General features: G+C 39.9%; 1 protein-coding gene across 3 annotated transcripts in view; it reads right to left on the reverse strand.

The window, feature by feature from the left end:
- The window catches only part of C4A (complement C4A (Rodgers blood group)), a 52,817-nt gene that overhangs the window by 29,022 nt on the left and 361 nt on the right, over positions 1 to 23,434 (reverse strand). Inside the window, exons 2-13 of one of the 3 annotated variants that reach the window (XM_040702478.2) lie at positions 17,663 to 17,794; positions 13,905 to 13,982; positions 13,020 to 13,212; positions 10,407 to 10,590; positions 9,354 to 9,424; positions 8,988 to 9,073; positions 7,892 to 7,974; positions 6,757 to 6,844; positions 3,702 to 3,807; positions 3,402 to 3,525; positions 1,274 to 1,389; positions 389 to 556 (exon numbers count right to left, since the gene is read on the reverse strand). In XM_040702478.2, coding sequence (XP_040558412.1) covers positions 389 to 556; positions 1,274 to 1,389; positions 3,402 to 3,525; positions 3,702 to 3,807; positions 6,757 to 6,844; positions 7,892 to 7,974; positions 8,988 to 9,073; positions 9,354 to 9,424; positions 10,407 to 10,590; positions 13,020 to 13,212; positions 13,905 to 13,969 — 1,284 coding nt within the window. In that variant the 5' untranslated portion in view covers positions 13,970 to 13,982; positions 17,663 to 17,794. Of the gene's footprint in view, positions 1 to 388; positions 557 to 1,273; positions 1,390 to 3,401; positions 3,526 to 3,701; positions 3,808 to 6,756; positions 6,845 to 7,891; positions 7,975 to 8,987; positions 9,074 to 9,353; positions 9,425 to 10,406; positions 10,591 to 13,019; positions 13,213 to 13,904; positions 13,983 to 14,737; positions 14,828 to 17,662; positions 17,857 to 23,434 lie in introns of those variants that run through there. The other 2 variants (XM_040702475.2, XM_046943584.1) reach the window with 2 other exon arrangements.

Consider the following 23,434-nt stretch of genomic DNA (forward strand, 5'->3'; position numbering starts at 1 on the left):
ACCCTCTGAGCATCCAGATGTAGTCTATATTGCACCTGATGTTTTTCTATGACCTCTTCTCATCATTTGCTATTACTTCTCATGGTGATATTCCTTACAGACCCATTCATATTCCCCATACAAAGAAAATGCAGGTTGGAATCATACAAAAAAGGGTCACCACCCATAGATACTCTCAAAGTTCTCATGTACACCTAGATATCCCTCAGCACCCTGATCTGTCTGATATCTCATACAACCTTGACAAAAAGTTGTGAATATGGTGTAAGAATTCATCTTCCATTCTCTGTGGTAATGAAAACCAAATAGCTGCTCAGACATCTGCAATTGTCTAAAGAGCTCTTCTTAACAGTGTGCTTTTAAACATGAATGTCTGGGTTTTCCTTACCACTACTTGAAGACTCTGGGCATCTGCAGGGATGTCAAATGTGAGGGGGATTAGGCCATCATTATTAGAAAGTGCAGTCTTCTTCATGGAGGACTTTCCAGGTAAGGTGACAGTAGCAGTGACAGGCAGGGAGGCAGCAGGAGAGCCATCAATCAAAGTGACAGAAGCCTATTGGAAAAAAAAATAAAATCTTTGTCTGTTACTTCAAAGAAACTTTTGGTTTAAAAAATGCCCACAATGAAGAAGTGAGTATTTTTATAGATTAAAAAGAAATACAAAACTGTACACAGAAGCATTTATAGATTTCAACTCTGAGAGAAAATATAGCAATTGACTCAGTCTGGATTCCAGCTAAGATTAAAATCAATGAGCAAAAAATAACAGCTGCCCTAGATCTTCATTTAGCATCAGATCCCAGAGATATTCTTCTTCAACCGTTTTTAGGTAAATTTCTAACCTTGACAGCTTGTAGAAAAATTTGAGGGAAAACTTGAAGGTTTCAGGTTTTAAAACTCACTAACTTAAATGCAATTAAAAAAAAAAAAGTCAATACTCTGTATTTCAGTTTTCATAATTTTAATTTGATACAGGATTAAACTGATACAACATGATTTTTTTTACCCTTTCTATATGGAAGTGAGGAAGAGACTGCTGCTATTTTTATGAAACCTTGCAATGCAACACAGATGACATGCACAGATGACTTCCAGAACAGAAGCAGCATTTTCTGGTTTTAACTTCCCTGCTCAAGCTCAGGACAAACCAGAAACACCAATAGTATGTCCATGTTGGGCCTGCTCCTGAAGGTGTCTCCTACAAAATTCCTGTTGGATCAGATAAGATCCAACTATGCTATGGAGGCAGAGATAGCTAAATACTACATACCACAACAGAGAAGGGAGCTCCAGGCACAAAGTACTTCTTGGTGTTAGACAGATCAACAACATAAGGAGATTTCACAAACTTCACATTGTTGAGTTCCTCTTCCCTCATCTCTCCACCTGTTGGTATCAAACAGTACGCACTGCCATGAGAGTAATAACTATTTACTTACGTATTACCATAGCATCTGTGGTTTTCCATTTTTACTGCATTTTAATCATTGTATATACAGATAACTACTGTGATTCCTCCCTGAAGAGCTCCCTGAGAAGAGGAGTTCGGCACAGGATTACTGGGAGCATAACTACAGATGGGCCAGCCCAGTGTCAGCTCTCTGTGTCCAGTGCTCCAAACATTTGGCACCAGCAACTGTGTGCCCTTGAGTGCTTGGAAATTGAAAGCTGTGAAGTGCTCTGTTATGCTTCCTCCAGCTACTTCTAAAAGCATGCCTTGATTAAAACGAAGTGTGTTGAGAGACATCATTTCCTTAGTCCTTACTTTCCGCTTTAAACACTGCAAGGTGGAAATGTGCCAGTAAAGTTCTCCAGCCTTGCTCTTCCATGCATGCATGCATGCAATACTAAACCCAGCAAGCATGCAAGTGTGGATAGAACCTGTGTGTGGATGGAAGAGAAGGTATGCACAGAGGGGAAGAGACCATGTCACACCATGAGATTCATCATACTATTGTGGTAATGGGAACAAACCCTTTTTCCTCTTGAAATAAACGCTGTAGTACATGCAAGTAACTATAGAAATCATACAAAATAAATAAATAAATAAATTGCACTGCTGGAATGTAATTGACTTAATTTTAGGATTCTAAGAAATTCTAATTGATATTTAGGATTTTTAGGAATTTTTAATTCTGAGCTAAGTAACTAGACTCCTATAACCAGTGCGTAGAAACATCCCTGGAGTACGGTTTACCCCATCTATCTTCTCTGCTTACCATATACAAAGTGCCAGAGAATCTAGCTCTGGCCAGGTGCCTTACTTTCAGATATTTAAAGTAAAAGGGACCGATCTCCCTTAAACAACAACAGGACAAATATTGACCATGTTTGTAGAGTCAGCTCCATTGCAGATTCAACTTCAGTAACTAGCACTGAAATTCATGCCTCTTATGACTGACAACAGTACTCACTGCAACCCAATTAAGCCATTCACCACTGCACCCAGTTCAACTCAGTGATCTCCTGTGGATAATTGTAAGACATCTGGAGGTCTTACTCTGTTTAGCGTTGCTAAGAACAAATGTCTATACAAATCCTTTTTAGTAAACCCTGAAAATATTTATCTATTCCCTAGGAATATTTTTGGTAGGTACATTCCAGCCTCATTTCCTCCTAAATGAATTTCATCCTAAATGAATAGCAAAATCATACTATTTGGACAATATTGTATATGTAAGCTAAACTCTTCAGCCCTGAAGGAGATGTCTAAGATACTTAACACTCTCCCCCATCTTCAGAGCAACCTTGCTGTTTTGCTCACCTTTTAAGACTTCAACGTAGCAATATATGAATTTAAACTAGCCCTGCTACCATTTTGGGTCTGCCTTATGTAGGCCATAGCAGAGATCTGCCAGGATTTGATGTCAATTCCTAGCCAGCTGGCATGTGGGAAAGATGATCTCCTAGGCATTGCATTTTCAATAGAAGTTTTGTAGTGGAACAGATGAAATGGTCAACAATCATTGTAAAAACAAGATAATTCTTAGGATAACTTACTGTAGCACTAGATGTGGAAAGTGTGACAAGGCATAAGACAGTTAGCAGGAGTCACAAGGACTCTGCATTGCACTATGGTTGTGGTGCACATCTCATCTTTCCACTGACATCTGAGCTAGCTGGCAATCAAAGTAAGATAGAGCACCATGCTCAGCTTGTAACTCTGCATGTAAGGAGTAGATCTGGCTGAGGCAAATACTCAGACAAGGTCACAAGGGGAGCAGCAATTCAGTTGCCTCTATACAAGCATCTGATGCCACTTAATATGGTCTAGGATATGTTAGGTATCTTCACAGGGCTTCTAAATATGGGACAAGGTTGCTCACATGAAGGATCATCCTAGAGAAAGTTCAGTGTAAATATTACGGACTGTATCAGCGAAGGCATAATCTACTCACTCGCAGTTTCTACAGTAGTAACAGCAATATATAAATGAAACCCTTCCAGAGTGGAAATACTCTTTTTTAATTTCTCTTCCAGAAGTGGTGTAGTTAAAGTAACTCTTCCTTTTCCATTTTGAATCTATAAGAGAAGCAAAAAACAGTGACTTCCTTTTCTGATCTGTTGCCATTAGGATTAAAAAAATGTTCATTGCCTGACTATAGTACTACAGGGATGTATATTTCAATGATTTCTGACAATATTCAGCTCACTTGGGATAAATCTGAATAATTCCACTGAACGCTAGTAGTACTTACTGACAGCTGTTGTTCCAGGCCTGGAATAAAGACTTTATTCTCAGTTTCATCAATTATGCCAAATCGTACATATGCAATACCTTCAATCCCTTTTCCATAAGAGTGTCTTTGGAGGGAAAAAAAGTGAGGAGATGAATCATTACACTGACAAAAATTAAGCATAAATCAAGTTAATAATTTTATGCTAAAATAAAATAGGCATACTTGTGAATGTACTGACTGTAACTGATACCTTGAAAATGAAAAATAGTTCCACCCACTGATCATACAAACATGAAGACTGCTACAGGCCCATATAAGAATCAGTGATTTCATTAGATGTGTGTATGTAGTAAATCACCTTGTCAGAATCCCATTCGGAGGAGTCATCATCTGACAAAATTTATACTTGAGTAAATTTCTGTATTGTTTACAGACTAAGGAAAACATTACTGGCACAGATATGTGAGGTCTCACACAACCAACCCACTACTCAGTTAGCGAGGGAGGCATCCAATCTATTTTATTTGGATGAACAGCTGATTCCTTTGTACTGGGTAACCAATGGGCTGAGCAGTATCAGGGAACTATATGATGCATGAGTACCTCTAAGGACCTCAAGGCTCAGATCCCATCTGCTGAAGTTTCCATATCTGCATTAGGCAGAATAAACACCATCCACCTCATATCTCTCATATGTGTTCAGGCAATATAGCATAGATGCTTTTTGTGGGTGAAATACTTCCAGCTATGTGGCCAGAACATCCCTGAGCTCTCATACAGATGATGGGGCGAGATAACAGGGTATGCTGTTGCACCTAGCAGGCTCCTTACTCAAGAAGACCTTGGCAGATACAGGATCCTTGGCATCCTCCTGCAGGGAAGCATGTAACATGCCACATGAGACCTATCAACATTCATATCATAGAATCATGGAATGGTTTGTGCCAGAAAAACCCTTAAAGATCACCTATTCTAACCCCCCATGGTATTGGCTCTTGCTGTGGAGATTCTTCTTTTCAGTTCTACAATGGCTTATTTTTGTTTAAACAGTGACACTTTCAAATTGACCTGATCAACAGCATTCATCTGTATCAGTGAAACTAAAATTTTTCAGAAGACTGAGAAGGAATTCTTATGAAAACTGCTTAAAATGACAGAACTAGCAACTAAGGGAAACAACAGTCAATATATCAAATAATCATTTGTTAATTACATGCATGGCCAGTTCAGAGTAGCAAGCACAATTAAAAGGAATTTGATATGTTGATTTTGATGAAAGTCGAGCAGGCCTTATTAACATCACTAGGACCTTTTCAATAAACAAATGAACAGTATTGAGTTATTTTGCCTCATAAATAATTACAACATTAATTTATACATCATTTACAACAGTAAAGCATATATGAGGAACTGCACATGCAGTTCATAAACTCAAAATTGAACGCTGCAGTAACATACAGAAAATTCTAGTTATCTGGTATCACTGATGTTATCAACTACTCATGAATAAAACTAACAAAAAGAATAACAAATAAAAGAAATAAAGGTGAGCAAGTGAATAGCAGTGAAGCTGGTGAGAGGACTAGAAAACAAGAGTTATGAGGAGTGGCTGAGGGAACAGCAGTGTTCATACTGGAGAAGAAGATGCTGAGCCAGATTAAAGGAGTTTGCAGTGAGGAGAGTGTTGGATTTTTTTCAGGTGACAAGTGATGGGACACGAGGAAACCACCTGAGGCCTTGCCAGGTAAATCAGGCAAGGCTTAGATTGAATATTAGGATTATTTCTTCATGGGCAGTGTGGTCTTCCATTGGAACAGGCTGCCCTGAGAAACAGTGGGGTCTCCATCCCTGAAGGTATCAAGAGATGTGGATGTGGCACTAACGGACCTGGTTTAGTGATGGGACTTAGTGATGGGACGCTAGGCTTGGTGATACTGAAGGTCTTTTCCAACCAAAATGATTCCATGTTCCTGAGACCAGAGGTGCTGAGTTTGCTCAGCCAAGCAAAAGGAGACTGATGCTGAAACCTGTCTGCTCTCACAGGGTACTCTGGGGAAAGGAGGAATCAGCATGAAATGTGAAGAGCTCGGTGACAGTTGGCAGAAGAGCAAGTGTATATAAGCTGTCCAGGGATTAGCTGGAAAATAAAACTGAAAATAAAACCCACTAGGACTTGGGGGTGCATGGTGAGTATTCTGCTTGGATACAATGTCAGGGACCACGCAACACAGCTATCCCGTGCACCCTGCTGGGGATAAGGTGATTATATAAAATTAAACAGACATCCAGACTGCTGACCTGGAGTGGGCCTTGCTCTGTGCTGACGTCTAAACAGCTTCTGGGAGTTATATGGGGAGTGCTCTATGGCTGAGGCTGAGCCTGTGCCAGGCATTGGCCAGAGAGCCCGCAGCCAATCTGAAGTACTCAGGAATCTTCCCTGGGATGGTTCAGGTTGAACATGGTGTCATGTTGAACTCAAACTGAGATGAAGTAATGCACATGTCCATAGCAATGCTTACATAAACTCCTCCGATTAACTGTATTCACCTCCATTCAAAGGAATTTCTGCATAAAATCACTATTCTCAAGTAAGAATGAATTTGTTACTTCCAAACTTCACCGGGCATTGAGGATTAGAAAATTTCATAGAAGAAAATTTCTAGTATGAATCCATTGAACTGAATCCATTTCTATTTGAATTGCATTAAATAGCAACGTCTGAGGCTTTAGATTGATTCCATATGTTTAAAGCAAAAAGTATAAAGGAAAACTGGTTATTATTTTGACTGGAATCTTTCTTAGCAACACAGAGAATTCTCAACTGTCATCCATCTACTAAAATTGTAAAGAAAATCTTGTTTCATTTTGATCACGACCACTTGGACCTATGTAGCACTTCACACCAGCGCCAAAATTTAGCAATAAAGCAGAAACAGAGAGTACAAGAGAATAAAGTTAAATTCAAGTAAGTTCAGAACCTGGTTAACTGTTAATGATGAGGAAAAGAAGCAGCAGCAAAGTTCATTATCTACCCATCTGCCTTCTAAAATGACCGCAATTTGAGCACACTTACTTTGCCTCGATATCAAATACGAAGTTTTCATTCCAGATGGAGTAGTATGGCTGAAGTGGGATCAGTTTGACTTCAAAAGATGGAAGTTCTACATGAAAAAAAAAAAAAAACAAAGAAACAAAAACTGTAAAGTCATGATGACATGTGCTGTTGGAACTCATCTTAAATACCTGGCATGTTGCAACACTCTCCGAAATGAATGGAGCTGTGTTAGTCTTTCGTTTGGATCATAACTCTGAAGCAAATCTCCTGACTATCTTCTCTTACTCTGCTTTGCTTCACCTAGTGAAGCAGTCTTGGGATATATGAAATGGATTTACCCTATGACAGTAACTCAGAAGATGATCTCCAGCCACTGTTGGGCATTCAATGCCCTGGACTAGAAGTAGTCTGAAGGAAACCCACATTGAAATGCATTTAGTGTGGACATGAGGTCCTCAGCATCAACTGTGTTGGTATTAATTGTGGATACAGTCATTCATCTGTTCCTGCCTGTAGACATTTGCAGAGGATGCAGTAATATCCACTTGTCTGTTACTAGTTATCCACTACTTATCCACTAGCTAAAGGAAATGTCATGGATTTGTGAAACTGAGATTTTAATATAAACCTAAGGGATTTTTTTTTTAAGAAATATCATACAAAGATTTTGAAGGTAGCGTAATTTTGGCACACATAAATCAAGTAATTTATTCCTTCAAACTATTGAATTTCTACACTTCTACATGGTGCCCTTAGTTTCCTTATAGAAAGCTTTTCTGAATATGGTGACAACTCTAATCAACTTCCAAACAGCATTCTACTGTGAGAGAACAGTTGGTTTAAACAGTATATCTCCATTTTACTTTCTGCAAAATGATCATTTGGGAATAAAATTGAAGTTGATTTTTAAAATTAAACTGGCATTTTATTTTGTCGTTTTTAAATTTGTTCACTTCTTTGTTTACTGAATATAAAGAGAAGACACAAAGAATTCTCATTCTGTACAAAAGACATAGCAATGAGAAACTGAAATGCTGTGAACCGTGTATCTAGTAACTAGTATCTAGTTACAGCCAGATTTGATCCCTGCAGTATATCTTTAAATCAGTAGTGATGACCTCCTACATATAATCCAAATTAAATATTGTCATACCGTATTTTTTAACTTCAAATTCAGCTGAAGCATTGGACATTTCATACTGCTGAAACCAGGCTCTGATTTTCCAACTTCCAGGCCTAAAGTTCACATTCAGTAGAAAATAATTAATTAAGATTCCTCAGATATGTTGTGATGCTAAAATATTTAAGTTATTGCTAAATACTAGTTTTGTCCTTTTTATGATTCAATCTAAAATCTATTTATTAATGGATTTGTCATTTATTGTAGGAGCTAGAAAAGTACTTCCCAACTTTTTAGGTAACACTCCAACAGACTTCTATGAGGAACTGCAAGATAGTTCATTTGCAAACTGCATGTACCATGCACTGCCTCTGATAAACCTACAGAAACAGGCACTCCACGGTACATTACCTATACCTCATCTTCACTGTGATGTCAAAATTAGAATAGCACACAAAAACTTACTTACACTGAACAGTAAGTAAAAGCTCAAGTCCATTTCAAATCACTTGATAAATTAAACCCTTACAGAAGTGCTCTCCTGGATGTAGTCATATCAAATCATATCATAGAATCATAGAATGACCTGGGTTGAAAAGGACCATAATGATCATTGAGTTTCAACCCCCCTGCTATGTGCAGGGTCGCCAACCAGCAGACCAGGCTGCCCAGAGCCACATCCAGCCTGGCCTTGAATGCCTCCAGGGATGGGGCATCCACAGCCTCCTTGGGCAACCTGTTCCAGTGCGTCACCACCCTCTGGGTGAAATACTTCCTCCTAATATCTAACCTAAACCTCCACTGTCTCAGTTTAAAACCATTCCCCCTTGTCCTATCACTATCCACCCCTGTAAACATCCATTCCCCCTCCTGTTTATAAGCTCCCTTCAAATACTGGAAGGCCACAATGAGATCTCCCTGTACCCTTCTCTTCTCCAAGCTAAACAAGCCCAGTTCCTTCAACTTTTCTTCATATGATTGAGGCAGATGGTTAAGCATTTGCTCAATTGTTTCTTAACAGAATAAAGGTTTCTAAACACAGTGTATTAATACCAAACCGAAGACGAAGGGCCTAAAGGAAAGCTAAAGAAAGAGACATTTGGACATGGCAGAGGGCATAGTAACATACTCGGCAATGTCAGGTATTTCAAAATTTTCACTGAACACTGTTTTTATTTTCCGTTCTGACTTCATAACCACCACTCCTTTTGAATTCTGTTGAGAGAGTGAAAACAAGCAAACATAAACCAGATATTAAAAAAGAAACTCATGTTCATGTACTGATCCTAAGGAAGACACACGCTATTTTCTGACCTTAATTTTCATGCCTTTCCCCTCCCTCCATGCACCAACAATGAATTATATCTCACAATATATAAATAGCGATGAGGAAAAGAGAGGAGCTATAGCCACAGTTTTACTCTTGGACTATTTGCGGAAGACTTTCATCAGCCTGTGCTGAAGAAACACCCATTAAATGTATTCGTGTACTCACAAGCACAGCAACTGTGACGGTATCTTCTGATGGCCTCATAGCATTGTCCAGAATGAAGATCCTGTATCTTACTGGTTAACAGAAGAAGAAAATGTGTTCACATACTTATTTTCTGGCTTTTCTATATAGTAATTACTATACTCATAGAAATTTAGGTTGTTAAAGACCTAAAGATCACCAACTCAGACCATTAACCTACCATGGGCAAGTCTACCAGGGACTGTGTCCCTAAACATCACACCTACGTATCTTTTAAATACCTCCAGGGATGGTGACTCAACTGCTTCCCTGGGCTGCCTGTTCCAATGCTTCACAACCCTTTCAGTGAATAAATAATTCCTAATATCCAATCTGAACCTCCTCTTGTGCAACTTGAGGCTATTTCTTCTTGTTCTTTCGACTGTTGGTCGGCTACAAGTGTGTATCTGAGTTTAGGATAAAATACTTCTTTTCAAAAAATAGGAGTGTAAGAAATTAAAAAAAAAAAAATCACATTCTTCCATAGTTTGAATTTTACATTACTTCATACCATTTTGAAGCCACTTCTGAAAACTATGTAGGGAGCTTCACCCATCTACTATTCCTTCCTCAGTCAAGGTCTACAGCAACACTTAAGCATTTGTTTTTACCTCCCTCTCTTGCTACTTAACTAAACTATTAGCAAACACAACTGCTGTGGTGCAAAAGTGCAAAAGATGCTCAGTACTGACATTGCAAACAGAAAGAATATTTCTTACATTTATTTTTTCTTCTCAGAAAGGAAAGTTTTCTGAGCAAGAAAGATTTTTTGGGGGGCCCCCACTGTAAGAAGAGAAAGACTTTCTGACTCCTCTGTCATTTCCGTGTGTTTGCTCTGATATGCAGTGCAGACCCTGCAAAAACCCTGGTAGCAGAAGAGAAATGTAAAATCTGAGCTGTCTTGTGTGCACAGAGATAGCTGTGGTTAAAAGACAAGGAATTACATTAGATAGGATCAAGTCATTGTTACTCTTTTAAATCATGCCCATGTAACATCTATATTCAACATCTGAAGTACAGCATTTGCATGTTAACCTTTAGAATTTGGTGTATATATAGGCTTGTCCGTCTGAATGAAGATGTAGCCCCTCTTGGATGACAGGAGGATGCGGATGTTTTGAACAGCCTCCTTATGAAGCTCCCTGCTTTCAGTGACAAGCACAACATGTGGATTTTTACTTCTCTTGAACATATCCTGCTGCAGATTTCCTGGCTTGACCTGAAGATAATGAAAGAAACACACGAACCTGATAATCTTGGAGTTACACAGCAGATGGCCAAAACCAGCTGAAGCAACATTCAACAGAAGTTACTCAATTGTGTCTTTCTTATTGAGCAAGTATTTCTTTGTAAGTAGAATTAATATCTGTTCCTCCCTTTTCTGTCCAATGGCAATAACATAAGCCCAATGACTTTTCTTCAGTCTACATGCATGTTTAATTCCAGCTACCATATTATTTTCATATGATAGAATCGTAGAATGGCCTGGGTTGAAAAGGACCACAGTGATCATTGAGTTTCAACCCCCCTGCTATGTGCAGGGTCGCCAACCACCAGACCAGGCTGCCCAGAGCCACATCCAGCCTGGCCTTCAATGCCTCCAGGGATGGGGCATCCACAGCCTCCTTGGGCAACCTGTTCCAGTGCGTCACCACCCTCTGGGTGAAACACTTCCTCCTAACATCCAACCAAAACCTCCGCTGTCTCAGTTTAAAACCACTCCCCTTTGTCCTATCACTATCCACCCCTGTAAACAGCCGTTCCCCCTCCTGTTTATAAACTCCCTTCAAGTATTGGAAGGCCACAATGAGGTCTCTCCGGAGCCTTCTCTTTTCCAGGATAAACAAGCCCTCAACCTTTCCCCATAGGAGAGGTGCTCCAGCCCTCTGATAATCTTTGTGGCCCTCCTCTGGACCTGCTCCAAGAGGTCCATGTCCTTCCTGTACTGCAGGCCCCAGATTTTGGATATGTTTCTTTACTTAAATCTTGTACATGATGTCAGAACTTTAGCTTATGCAGTTTAATACATTTCTAAACATCCTGCCCAAGTAGAACTTGATTTGACACCTCAGCTTTTAGCACTGGGGAGGCACATCCAGCCCATGGCCTGCAGCCCACATGCAGCCCTGGACAGCTAGTACTGCAGTCCCACAAGATTGTAAACTTTTAATATTATGTGATTTTTGATGATATTTTTCAAGAGTTAATTGCACATAACTTGAGCACAGACAGCATAGGCGACAGTGGAATGCTGTGGATGGGAGGGCTCAGTGCAGTCTCTGCCTCTCATTCCCACCACACACAGCTGGTCGAATTGAAACCCGTATGTATTACATGGTACACTCACTTGTGCCACTTGGCAAGTAAAAAGCAGTGACTGCTGATAGTAATATTTCAACATACCTACACGTGTGTGCCTGTGAAGGCATGCGTTATTAAGCAAACATGTAAGTTTTCCTTTTTAATTATTAAACATTGCTTATGTTACATTATAAAATAATTTAATAAGTTCACATGTTCACTGCCTAAGAAATACCCAGAATACTCCTGTGCTGCTGACAAATTTTGTAATTTTCAACATCTCAGAAAGCTCACAAGAAGTATAAAATAATTTGGGATACGTTTTTCATTAGTTCTGCAATATGTATTTGATTAGTGTTTCTGCTATTATGACCATGTGGGGAAATATACAAGTAATAATCACCTAAATAAACATGTGTCAGTCTGCTAATCCAAGCATGTTAAAGGCAGATTTATAGAAGACACACATTATACCACATTTATTCATTTTTCCTCAAAATCTGTAAACTCACTGAATTATGTATTTAATAGACACTTCTTTTTTTTTTTCCTTCTGCATGAAAGTAACATAAGTTAAGTGTTTGAAGATAAAATCTAAAATACAGATGTACTTATATACATTAACTGTATCATATGGGGATCAAGACAACTTCTCTTCACCCAGTGTGGCCTAGGCAAGCCAAAAGGTTGGATGCCCATGGCTTTGCAAGTAAACTGGAGTAAACTGAGTATTGCTGTGTGTTGTTTCCAACCAAATAGTGCCAATCAGTACTACTGAAGTAAATGTTAAGAACTGTGTCAAAGAACTGTGTCTAAAGCAAATGATGTAAAGCAGAATTACTGAACTTAAAAGTCTGCAGAAACATTACATTATTTGGACTGAGAGACTGCACATTTTTCAAGGTTTCCCCTGTTTCATATGATGGCCAAGGAAATGATAAGGCCATGAAAACAGTTGAAGGATTACACTTCTACACTTCCAGGAGGAAAAACAAATCCCTCAAATGAAAAAAGAAATCAATCAAAAAAACTCAATCCTCAAAATGCCATAGATTTATAGAAGAATGACAAAAAAAAAGAAAAAAAAAGTTTAAAAAATTAATTTAATCACTGATCAATAGTGATGAAAAGATCTTTCATCACCATGTGACAAAACCTCGGGATTGATGATTAGACAAGCCATCGCACAAGCCATCACTTTATTAGCTTACTGGATTAACAGAATGTTATTGATGTTTTCTCATTCCACTCTAGCAATCAATGTTATCTCTGTTCCAAAGAATTTTTAGCACAGATTATGATTTATACCCAGGATAAGCATTTACATCACTGTGATGGTAGACTTACCATTATTTTTCTTATTTCTTGGTAGTTGTTCCCTTGGTTAAGGTTAAAGTTGATCCTATCTGATAAGATCCGATTTTTCACCTCATCTTTGAAATATGCAGTAACATGAACTGGGCTCTTTGCTCCATGAACCTGAATGGTTACTGTCTCCTGTGCACCCAAATGAACCACATTTGGGGCAGTGATGAGAAATCTAAAATAACATAGCAATAGATTGACCAATATGTAGGCTTTTTTTTTTTTTTTTTTTTTTGCATAACACAATGTCTAACCAATATGATTGTTAAAGAAAAGAAAAGCAGACTTGTCAGTTCCACTATCACAAAATAGTTGATGTTAAAAAGGGCCTTGTGGGGGTCACCTAGCTTAGAGTATACATTAAAAGAAAGCAGATACTCTCTAATTGATCCCCAAATTCTGTATTATACAAATTAGGCCCTACAAAAGATCAACCCCTACAGACAGGAGAGAAAAAACATCTGCAATATGTGATAATATATCTGATATTATGAATTCATGTATCTTCATGTAGAATCGTAGACTATCATGAGTTGGAAGAGAACCACAAGGATCATTGAGTCCAACTCCTGGCTCCACACAGCACCGCACAAAAAGCAGACAATATTTCTGAGAGCACTGTTCTAATGCTCCTTGAACTCCTTCCTGTGGAGCCTGTTCCATGCCCACTGCCCTCTGGTGCAGACCCTGTCCTAACCCCCAGCTGCCCCTCCCCTGACACAACTCCATGCCAGTCCCTCGGGCCTTGTTGCTGTTGCAGAGAGAAGAGCTCAGCGCTGCCCTTCTCTTTCAAGACCACAAACACTTCCTACTTTCTGTTTCAAAGGATTTGTTATGAGTGAAAAGATAATAATAATATATACTTACGAAGGTTTTTGCTGTGTACTGGCTAGCAGCAAACAAAAGATTGTCAAAAATACCAGTCTTTCCATGGTTCTACAGCATCTGCAAAACAGAAATACCAAAAACGCACTGTCAATTTACCCTTTGTTTGCAAATTGAAAGTATTGGCCAATGGCATATTGCAGCTAAATACATTACCCATCTTGGTTATTTATTAATAACTATCAAAACTGTACAACCAATAATGATAGACATGTTAATAGTGCACAAATTAATAGCCTGGGGATAGACATTCTGGACTAAGCCACAATTTTATGTTTGATTATTCATTCATTCTCTTTCCACCTTCAGTATGTACACCTTACAGCAACTAAACATCATGTAGAGAGAGAAGTTTTCAGAAATGCTACACAAATGAAGTCAAACCCCAAATCAAACAAGGCTAGAGGAACGGTTGTAAGGCAATAATAAATGAAGACAAACGCAAGAGACAGATTCCTTCTCTACATTATTACTTAACTCCAGGCATCTCTATAGTCCAGAAAAGAATTGAGGGGGCTCCTTCTGGTTTAGATAGCATGAAGGTAATTATAGTGGAAATTGTACATCTTAGTGCCGTCTGTAGTGCTTGATGGCAGCTCAACTCCTTTAAATTAAATGGGATTAAAATGGATGTCACTAAGCTAGTCAGTCCAATTTTCCTTTGTAGGCAAGACTGAGGGTTTTTTCAAAGGGTAATTAGCCTCGTATTAGCATAAACATGTAAAATCGCACATCAGCTGAAGGCGTTCCAGACAGCACAAAAGACACGTTATGTCTTAGGGTGTGAAATACTCAAAAACAGAAGAAAAACATGCCTGAAACATAACTGCTTGTGCAGGAACCTGTTCTGATGAAAGACAAAAGAAGAAACTGAAACTTTCCCCATGTCTCATTCTTGCAAGCCTGGAGGTTGTTGTCTCCCAAACACAATTTTGTTGACTCAGAAAAATGGAAAAATGCCCATCTGATCTGCAGGCAGCTGAAATCCCAGAAATGATCACATGGCTGCCCACAAGGTCTGGAGTTAAACTGCCCTTTAGCATTCCACATTTAAGCTCGTATCTTTAATTTTTAGCAATAGATGCCTTAAGGCAGCACCCCTTTATTTTTAAGGGGAATTTGCACTCACAGAAGGGGCTCACAGGCCACAGTCATGTTGTGCTGTGAAGGGTGAAGGGACCCTCACCTTGCCCCATCTCTTGCCTAGGAGAACTTGCCTTGCTCTTCAAACGTAAAAAGCTCCACAACTCTACATTTTCCATCATGAGCAAGACAGGGACGTAGAGGAAGAGAAGAAGCTGTATGGTGTGAACAAATTAGTTCACTATTTCACACCAAGTGTTTCAGAAGCATGGTAGCTCCATCTGAGTAAGGCAAATACATGACTCTCTCTCATCACTTAGAGCTAAGGCTTTGGGTGGAGCTTTTATAAGAAGTAAAGAAAATTCTTTAATTCAGTTGATTGCTCTAAGGGGACTCAGTCCTTTTCATCATGCCAATCAAATTAGATATAAAATAATGCTATGTTAGAAATGTTACGAATTATCAGACTTTCCAACCACTTTCTAGGAGCTTTCTACCTGACTCATGTTTGCAGGGAGACTCAATACACAAGTTGTTTATGGGGCATTGGTCGGGACAGCCAAATTTTGGCACTGTAGGAGTGATATCTTAACTAAGAAGCCCCAGAAAAGGGCCTGCTAGCCTTGGATGGTTCTCAGAATAAAGTTAGGAAATGTGCAAATACACCATTTGTAAGGCTGAGATAACTCACTGTTGTTTTGTGATGCTGAAAAGATGATTGGACAGAAACCTGTCTAAGGTTTTGCTCCACATTTCCTTAAGTTTCTTTATTTCTACCAAAATGTTGCCTTATTAGCAATACTGTAATGACATTTACTTGGATCAACTGAATGGTGTCCCAGTATTGAAAATAGGAAAAAATTCAGCCTGGCTAGTAAGTGTTGCAATATCTTTGTCTTACGTCATTTAGTAGTTGGCTTAATTGAGCTATCTTACAGTGGAAAAACAGGATTTATGTCCTGGATTAAAAAGAAGAAAGAGAAAAAAGTCAGAAGCCATGGATTAGGGTGAGGAAGATTTGCTTACAGCCATCTGAGTTAGCAATCCTGAAGAAATTAGAGGAAAAAGAGAAATTTTATTTGTACAGCCCAGAAGTCCACCATGAGTTCTCCAGATGCTCTTCTGGCTTCCACTCTGATCTTAGCTGTCAGGCAACAGTGAGAAGATATGGAAAGGTACCCAAGTGTCCTCAGGGCCCAAACTCATGCCCTCTGGGAGATGTTTACAGGATATCATAAATGGGAACTGCTCAGACCAAAGTTATCTTCACTTTGCTTTCCTTCCTCTCATTCCCACTGCAGTTATGCATTGATAAATCTGATTCAGTTCCATGCCAAAATCACACAGTTTCCTCTGGGGGTTCTGGCATACCAGACTCAAGCAAACTGGTGAAGAAGAGCAGAGATTTCCATCACGGAGAGCATCTGTGCTTAGGAAAAGGACAAGTTTAATGGAAAAATTCTCTTGGGAATGGGGCTCTCGGTCTTCTTATGGAATAGAGGAGGTGTGCTGAGAACTGGCTGGCAAAATAAACACTTCTCACTATTACATAAATGAAGAGAATATAATGGGAAAAGTTAACTAAAAGCAGCAGAAGGTGAGTAGGAGCATGATAAGGCTCTTTCCATTTCTAGAGACACCTAACATTGCTGCCATATGTGTAAGCACTGAAAAACCTCAGTCACAAAAACAGGACACGAAATGAATATGAGTGAATCATTATTTTTGTTCCAGGCAAATAAGAAAATGAGAGAATAATAAAAAAAAATAACATCTTCAAGCTGGGTGGCTTTTGCTTGGGAAATACACAAGGATTTCTCCTGGGTGAAAGGACATCACGTGCAGAAGTCTGTAACATGGCCAGCAGAGATGTGCCACCTCTGAAGTCAAAGGAACTGTGAACTCACAGCAAAATCTCGCTGTAGTTCTTGTCTCTGTCAGAGATTTCATTGTCTGGGCTGGTTTGTTTGTCAGGGGAGCGAGGTCTGTTTATACAGCTATACAAATAGCTCTTTGCTTTGGTGGCTGCAGATATGCTCTGCCGCATATGAACTCACACCGAGACATTTTCATGGATCGCCTTTTAAAGGGGACTTCGCAAAAGCTATTCATTCTGAATTCACTTTTTTTTAATTGGATTTGCACACTTTTTTCTTCCTCGTGAGGCATGACTATCATCAAGGTCATTATTTTTTGGTCCAAAATACAAACTGCTATAAGCTGCTGTAATTAAATAAGGATTTTATCACTTTCTAACACATGAGTGCAAGTACATACAGTCCCATAATTATTTATACAACTATTCTTAAAATTATTTTTGCTGTATTTGTACTTTCTGGAGTTTGCATAAAATGATCATTTTACTACTTCTCTTGTGCCATTGATTCTTCAGACTGCCTGGGATTGTAGTTACTACATGCATATACATAAGAGAGTATGATAAAATTAAATTCTCCCATTGAAAGCCTCCTACACGTGCTTGTAAGAGAGAACACGTGAAAGCCACCCTAAAATAGCTTTCATGCCTGCCCTTTCTCTTAAGGCAAAGTCCTTTCATATTTACTCACTGGGAACGTTATTGATTCTCCAGCTGACCCAGCGTTCAATACAACAGTCTGGGATTGAGATATAGGCAAGAAGAGCCTAGCCAGCCTTACCTCGGGGAGATGGACTTGTTCTCCTTTCAGTGACTTTGTCTGAACTTTGTAGGTTTTCACAGTGTTGTGATTGCTAGCAGTAGGATTGCTCTTTGGCTCAAAGTTCTTCCAAAAAGCCTTTTCCACCTTAATCTGCCAAAGTACTAACGAGACCAAACTCTTTTTTTTCGGCTTCCTCCTGCCCTCTTTCACCTCTGCACGGCAAGAAGGTACAAAGGATAATTTCACATTTCACAAATCAGCACCGCAGCGATACCCTCTTTGCTGCATTACAGGGAAATGTGACAAACACAAAAGGCAATGTTTCGCTTCTGACAATACAGAAAATTAGATTTGGAAATCCTTTTTCAACAGCAGACCATGAAGTGCGCATCTAATTTGAAAAGTTCCTCTTAACAGTAGGGTAACTTCTTAGCTGCAAAGTAAATTGAAATTATTCTTTTTTCCCTTACCAGAATATAAGTCATGAATTAAAATGTTAATAGAGGCTCTAGTTGCTTTTGCCATGAAAAAATGACCTTTTTATGCCTGTATTTTCTTAAATGTTCTTCAATTTAACCCTCCTAAGGGTATCTACTGTGCTATATATATACCCTCTTTAGAAGAGGAAAAACAATACGCAAGAAATTTCTCTGTATATTAAGGGGTCAGGATTTTGGGGAAGGTTAAACAAATAGCTTCAGTTATTTTCTTAAGGGTTCTTCCTTCATTTTCCCAATGGATACACTCAGTTATCTAATTTTGTTAAGGATATATCAAAACAAGACAAAACAAACAAAAAAAATCCTACTTCTGGGTGTTTAATATGTTGCAAAGGTAGCCTGTGTAAGACCTAATGGTATTGAGGTTTTTTTGGTCAAATGGTAGTTGCATTATATTACTCACATAATAACACTCTCTATTGCAATTATGTGCTGGTTTTTGATCAGCTACTATTTTCAGGATGTTAGAGTTTTTCACACACACCTTAACCTTAACCACATTTTTCATTCTTCTGGAATATGAACCACATAGTTAATATCCTGAAATATCTCCTGAGGATTCTTTTTTTTTTTCTTTTCCATGTGAGCAATATGTAAGAATAATGAAAAACAAAAGTAACAACAAAATCAACAAACAAACAGACAAAATCAGTCTTAAATGTATTAGAGACAAAAGCTAAAATTTTAACTAGCCAAGAAGAATGGGAATAAAGCTTCCACATCCAGTTTTGTAGGTTTGGAGCAAAGCATGGAGCCAAGGAAAGCCAACCTTTTAAGAAGGCAGAATGTAGAGATCTAATTTAAAAATATTACTGATCCTCATTCCTTGCAGTTCCCAACTTACTGATAAATGGAGATACTCTAATATTAGTTTCAGAAAATGTTAGTATTATGTTTAAAACTGTTTCAAAACAAAAGGAGGAAAAAAAAGCATGGAACATCCTCAACTACAGCTAGTTGCGTGCCTGTCTTTCCCAAGCAGCTTTCCTTCATTTGCTCTGATCTGCTAATTAAATCTAAGGCAGCCAGTTCATGTAGTGACCCTAAGAAGCCTCAATGAACAAGAGCTTCTGTCTCAGGTTTGGGACAAGGCCCTGCCCACCTCCATCGCACATGAATCAGCTCAGGTCAACTTCAGTGACCAGAAGATTGTCCTGCTTACCTTGATCCCTTGGTTTTAATGTTCAAAGATGAAATTCAAAGGGAAAGAGGGTATGGGGACAGGATATGACTGTCAGGAAAGCTTAGCCATTGTTGTAAATGAGAATCATAGAATCATAGAATCACAAACTGGCTTGAGTTGGAAGGGACCTCAAGGATCATCAAGCTCCAACCCCCCTGCTTCTGGCAAGGCCACCAACTTCCATATTTGAGGAGGTCTCCACCAGGCTGCCCAGGGTCCCATCCAATCTGGCCTTGAACACTTCCAGGGATGGGGCATCCACAACCTCTCTGAGCAGCCTGTTCCACACCTCACCACCCTCATAGTAAAGAACTTCCCCCTGATATCCAACCTAAATCTTCCCTCCTTCAACTTAAAACCATTTTCCCTTGTCCTGATATCATCTACCCTTTCAAAGAGTCAACTCCCCTCCTGTTTGTAGGCTCCTTTTAGGTACTGAAAGGCTGCAATGAGGTCACCCCGCAGCCTTCTCTTCTCCAGGTTGAACAAGCCCAGCTCCCTCAGCCTGTAGAACCTGCTCAACTATAAAATGTTTCAGTGTCAGGAGTTGTGGTATCTCCCTGGGGTGTGGGCAGACCATCTGCTGTCTTGTTATAGCAGAATAAAACCAGAATGACTTCTGTAGCCGCTCAGTGGGAAAGTTACAGGCAAATGTATGCTGATCTCTTCTTTTTACAGGGGTTTACCATGCAGCAATGACCCTGTGCAGCCATCATCTTTTTTGGCAGCCACGTGGATGCCTCTTGACATACCTTGCCCAGATCATGTAGGTTATACACTGTTCTTATAGAACAATCATAGAATAGCTCTGGGGTTGGAAGGGACCTTAAAGATCATCTTGTGTGAACTCCCCTGCTGCGGGCAGGGCTGCCACCCACCAGATCAGACTGCCCAGGGCCTCATCCAAAAGAAAGTGAAACTATGAGAAAAAGTGAACACAAATTATGCTTTCATTTATTTTATCAACGTAAATGAAATTTATGGCCCTTGTCAAGCGGTTCAGTCTTAGGCTGTTACACTCTGCCTTATAGGCTTTTACTCATTTTCTGCTGCCACCAGAAGCAATTTCTTCTAAGAATTTGGGGCTATCTTCCATTTCACAGACTTTCTACATTACAACACTAAATTCAAAATTCCCCCCTCTTTCTCTGGAGTCTTCAGTAAAGTTTGTGGTCTTCTGTAGGTACACTGCAGATGTGCATTTAGGCAGGAAGCACAGCTTCATTTTCCATGGATAAAAGCATTAACAGCATTTACTCATACATTATAAATATCTGCCTCAGTGTTTTCCACTGTGATAACAAAAAGTGTTGACTCACTGTGGCAGCATCAGTGCCTCTGACCTGGTCACAAACAGGATGTTAATATGCGCTAAAACAGATAATCCTGCAAGAAGAATCTGCAAAATCTCCCAGTATCCGTGTACTGCTGCTGCTGCTGCGTGAAGCAGCGTCGAGAGAGATTTGGAACAGTTTGAAGAAAATAGAGCCCTGGTGCCATCCAGCGGTCAAATCATAGAATTATAGAATGGCCTGGGTTGAAAAGGATCACATTGATATGCTGCTACGTACAGGGTCACCAACCAGCAGACCAGGCGGCCCAGAGCCACATCCAGCCTGGCCTTGAATGCCTCCAGGGATGGGGCACCCACAACCTCTTTGGGCAACCTGTTCCAGTGCGTCACCACCCTCTGTGTGAAAAACTTCCTCCTAATATCTAACCAAAACCTCCGCTGTCTTATCTTAAAACAATTCTGCCTTGTCCTATCACTATCCACCCATGGAAACAGTTGTTCCCCTCCTGCTTATATGCTCTCTTCAAGTCCTTGAAGGCCACAATGAGGTCTCTCCGGAGCTTTCTTTTCTCCAAGCTAAACAAGCCCAGTTCCCTCAACTTTTCTCCATAGGAGAGGTGCTCCAGCCCTCTGATAATCTTAGTGGCCCTCCTCTGGACCTGTTCCAAGAGTTCCACATCTTTCTTGTACTGGGGGCTCCAGGCCTGGATGTTGTACTGCAGATGGAAAGGAAAGCAAAAGACTGAAAGGAGAGACTGAAAGGAAAAGACTGAAAGGCACAATGAAAAGTCTTTTGCTGACCACTATAGCTTAGTGCCAGGACCAGGGCTTGTCTCACCTGTGTCCTTTCTGAAGTGGTGACTGCAGTCAGAAGCCTGATCCAACTCTATGTCTTATGGATGTTCTGATTTACAACAGCTCCCTCCTCTCTCTTCACTCCCTGTGGGTCAGAAGCTTATCTGGGAACACAGATGCCTCAAAAACATGGGGCCCTTATTCCCCGTTCCAGCTGAATTCCGCTTATGATGAGAAAGGAGGAGGGAAACATTGCTTTAAATCATCCTAAAGCTCTCCATATTTCATGGAAGGCAGAAGGTTTGCTGCACTTCTAACAGACCTAAAAGTGCCTTAAGGTACTGTGATATAAGGCCAGAATTCTAGCATTTTTCTGGCACGCAGGAAAAGGTAGAGAAGGTCTTTGGCTCCTCTGTCATAACACATATCACTGGGGTTAAAAGAACACAGAGGAAAAATACACCCACTAAGGATATTTATCTTACTCTCATTACTTATTCCTCTTTGCACTCTGCTGCTAGCCTTGGGATTGTGGCTGCATGTAGATATCTGATCACACAGCTCTTAGCAGGTATGCTATGTGTCCCAGCAGCATTGCTGTGTCAGAGAGAGGAGTGGAAGGAGACTGACACGGAGCAGCTCCAAGAGGAAGTGCACAAGCATGACTGTGTGGGCAAAAGTGAGGATTAGAAGGCAAAATAGAGATGTAGCTCCCCATCCAGCGCAGCCATGGACGGGAGATCTGACCAAGCACCATCTACTTCCTCCCTTCCTGCTCTCAGCAGCAGTGGCCAACCTGCCCTACTTTCTAGTTCCCTTGGGAACCCCATGCTGAGCATATTTGTTGTCCCATCAGGTCACTAAAGCCGTGAACAAAGGGAAGCTGGTAGCTCAGAGGAGTTTAGGAGATGCACATATGAAGGTTTACATTCACATGAGTGTGCCTGCGTGTGTCTGCATGAGCACGTGTGGGCTATTTTAGGGAGATTCCTGGAGGATGGTTTTTCTGGGACTGTGTAATTGCTGAACAGAACAGAAGATGGCACATTTTCTGCATTTTCAGGCAGCAAAAAATGCAGTGATAGAAATACAGGAAGGAACTAAGAGAGGAGAAAGAGAAAGAAATTAAAGCAAAGGAAAACAGAAGGAATGAGCTAAGCTCAGTATATATCCAATTTTGTATGTCTCCAATGTTAACAATTTTGTTAGGATAGAAGGCCTTTTTCTTTTTCTTTTTTTTTTCTTTTTGCTCAGTGTTGACACATTGATGCCATGAGAGCTGATTTTACACTACTGAATAAAAACATGCTCAGTCGTGATGCATTTCATTTCCCATTCCTAAACATTTTCTGGAGGCTGTAAAATGCAGCTGTGTGGGGTTGGTGGTGGGTTTTTTTCCCCCCTTTTTTCCTTTTTTTCCCCTTTTTTTCTTTTTCTTTCCTACTTTTTGTTGTTGTTTGTTTGTTTGTTTTTGTTTTGTTTGCTTGTTTGGTCAATTTACCAAGATCTGATTCAGATAGACAAACATGGCACCTGAGAGCTTTCCTTTAGAGCACAGTCATTTGAGAAGTGATACCAGCAAGCAGAAAAACAAATTACTCTTTGCCAGAAAATTAAGAAGTAGATAAACAAAGAAATAAATCAGTGATGATGACATAACAGTTTGTTCTCAAATGCAGATCTTTCTGAAAAGTCAGCCCACCTTTGCAAAGCTGATCCCACAAGCAGGTGCCTTTTAACACATAGGCATCCTTTTGGAATCATAGAATCATAGAATTTGGGTTGAAAAGGACCACAGTGATCATGTAGTTTCAACCCCCCTGCTATATGCAGGGTTGCCAACCACCAGACCAGGCTGCCCAGAGCCACATCCAGCCTGGCCTTGCGTGCCTTCAGGGATGGGGCATCCACAGCCTCCTTGGGCAACCTGTTCCAGTGCATCACCACCCTCTGAGTGGAAAACTTCCTCCTAGAAGCACACGTTTATCTCTTTCCTTTCCCCTCAATCTGTGTTAACC

This window comes from Gallus gallus, chromosome 1 (assembly GCF_016699485.2).
Source record: "Gallus gallus isolate bGalGal1 chromosome 1, bGalGal1.mat.broiler.GRCg7b, whole genome shotgun sequence".
Classification (NCBI taxonomy): Eukaryota; Metazoa; Chordata; class Aves; order Galliformes; family Phasianidae; genus Gallus; species Gallus gallus.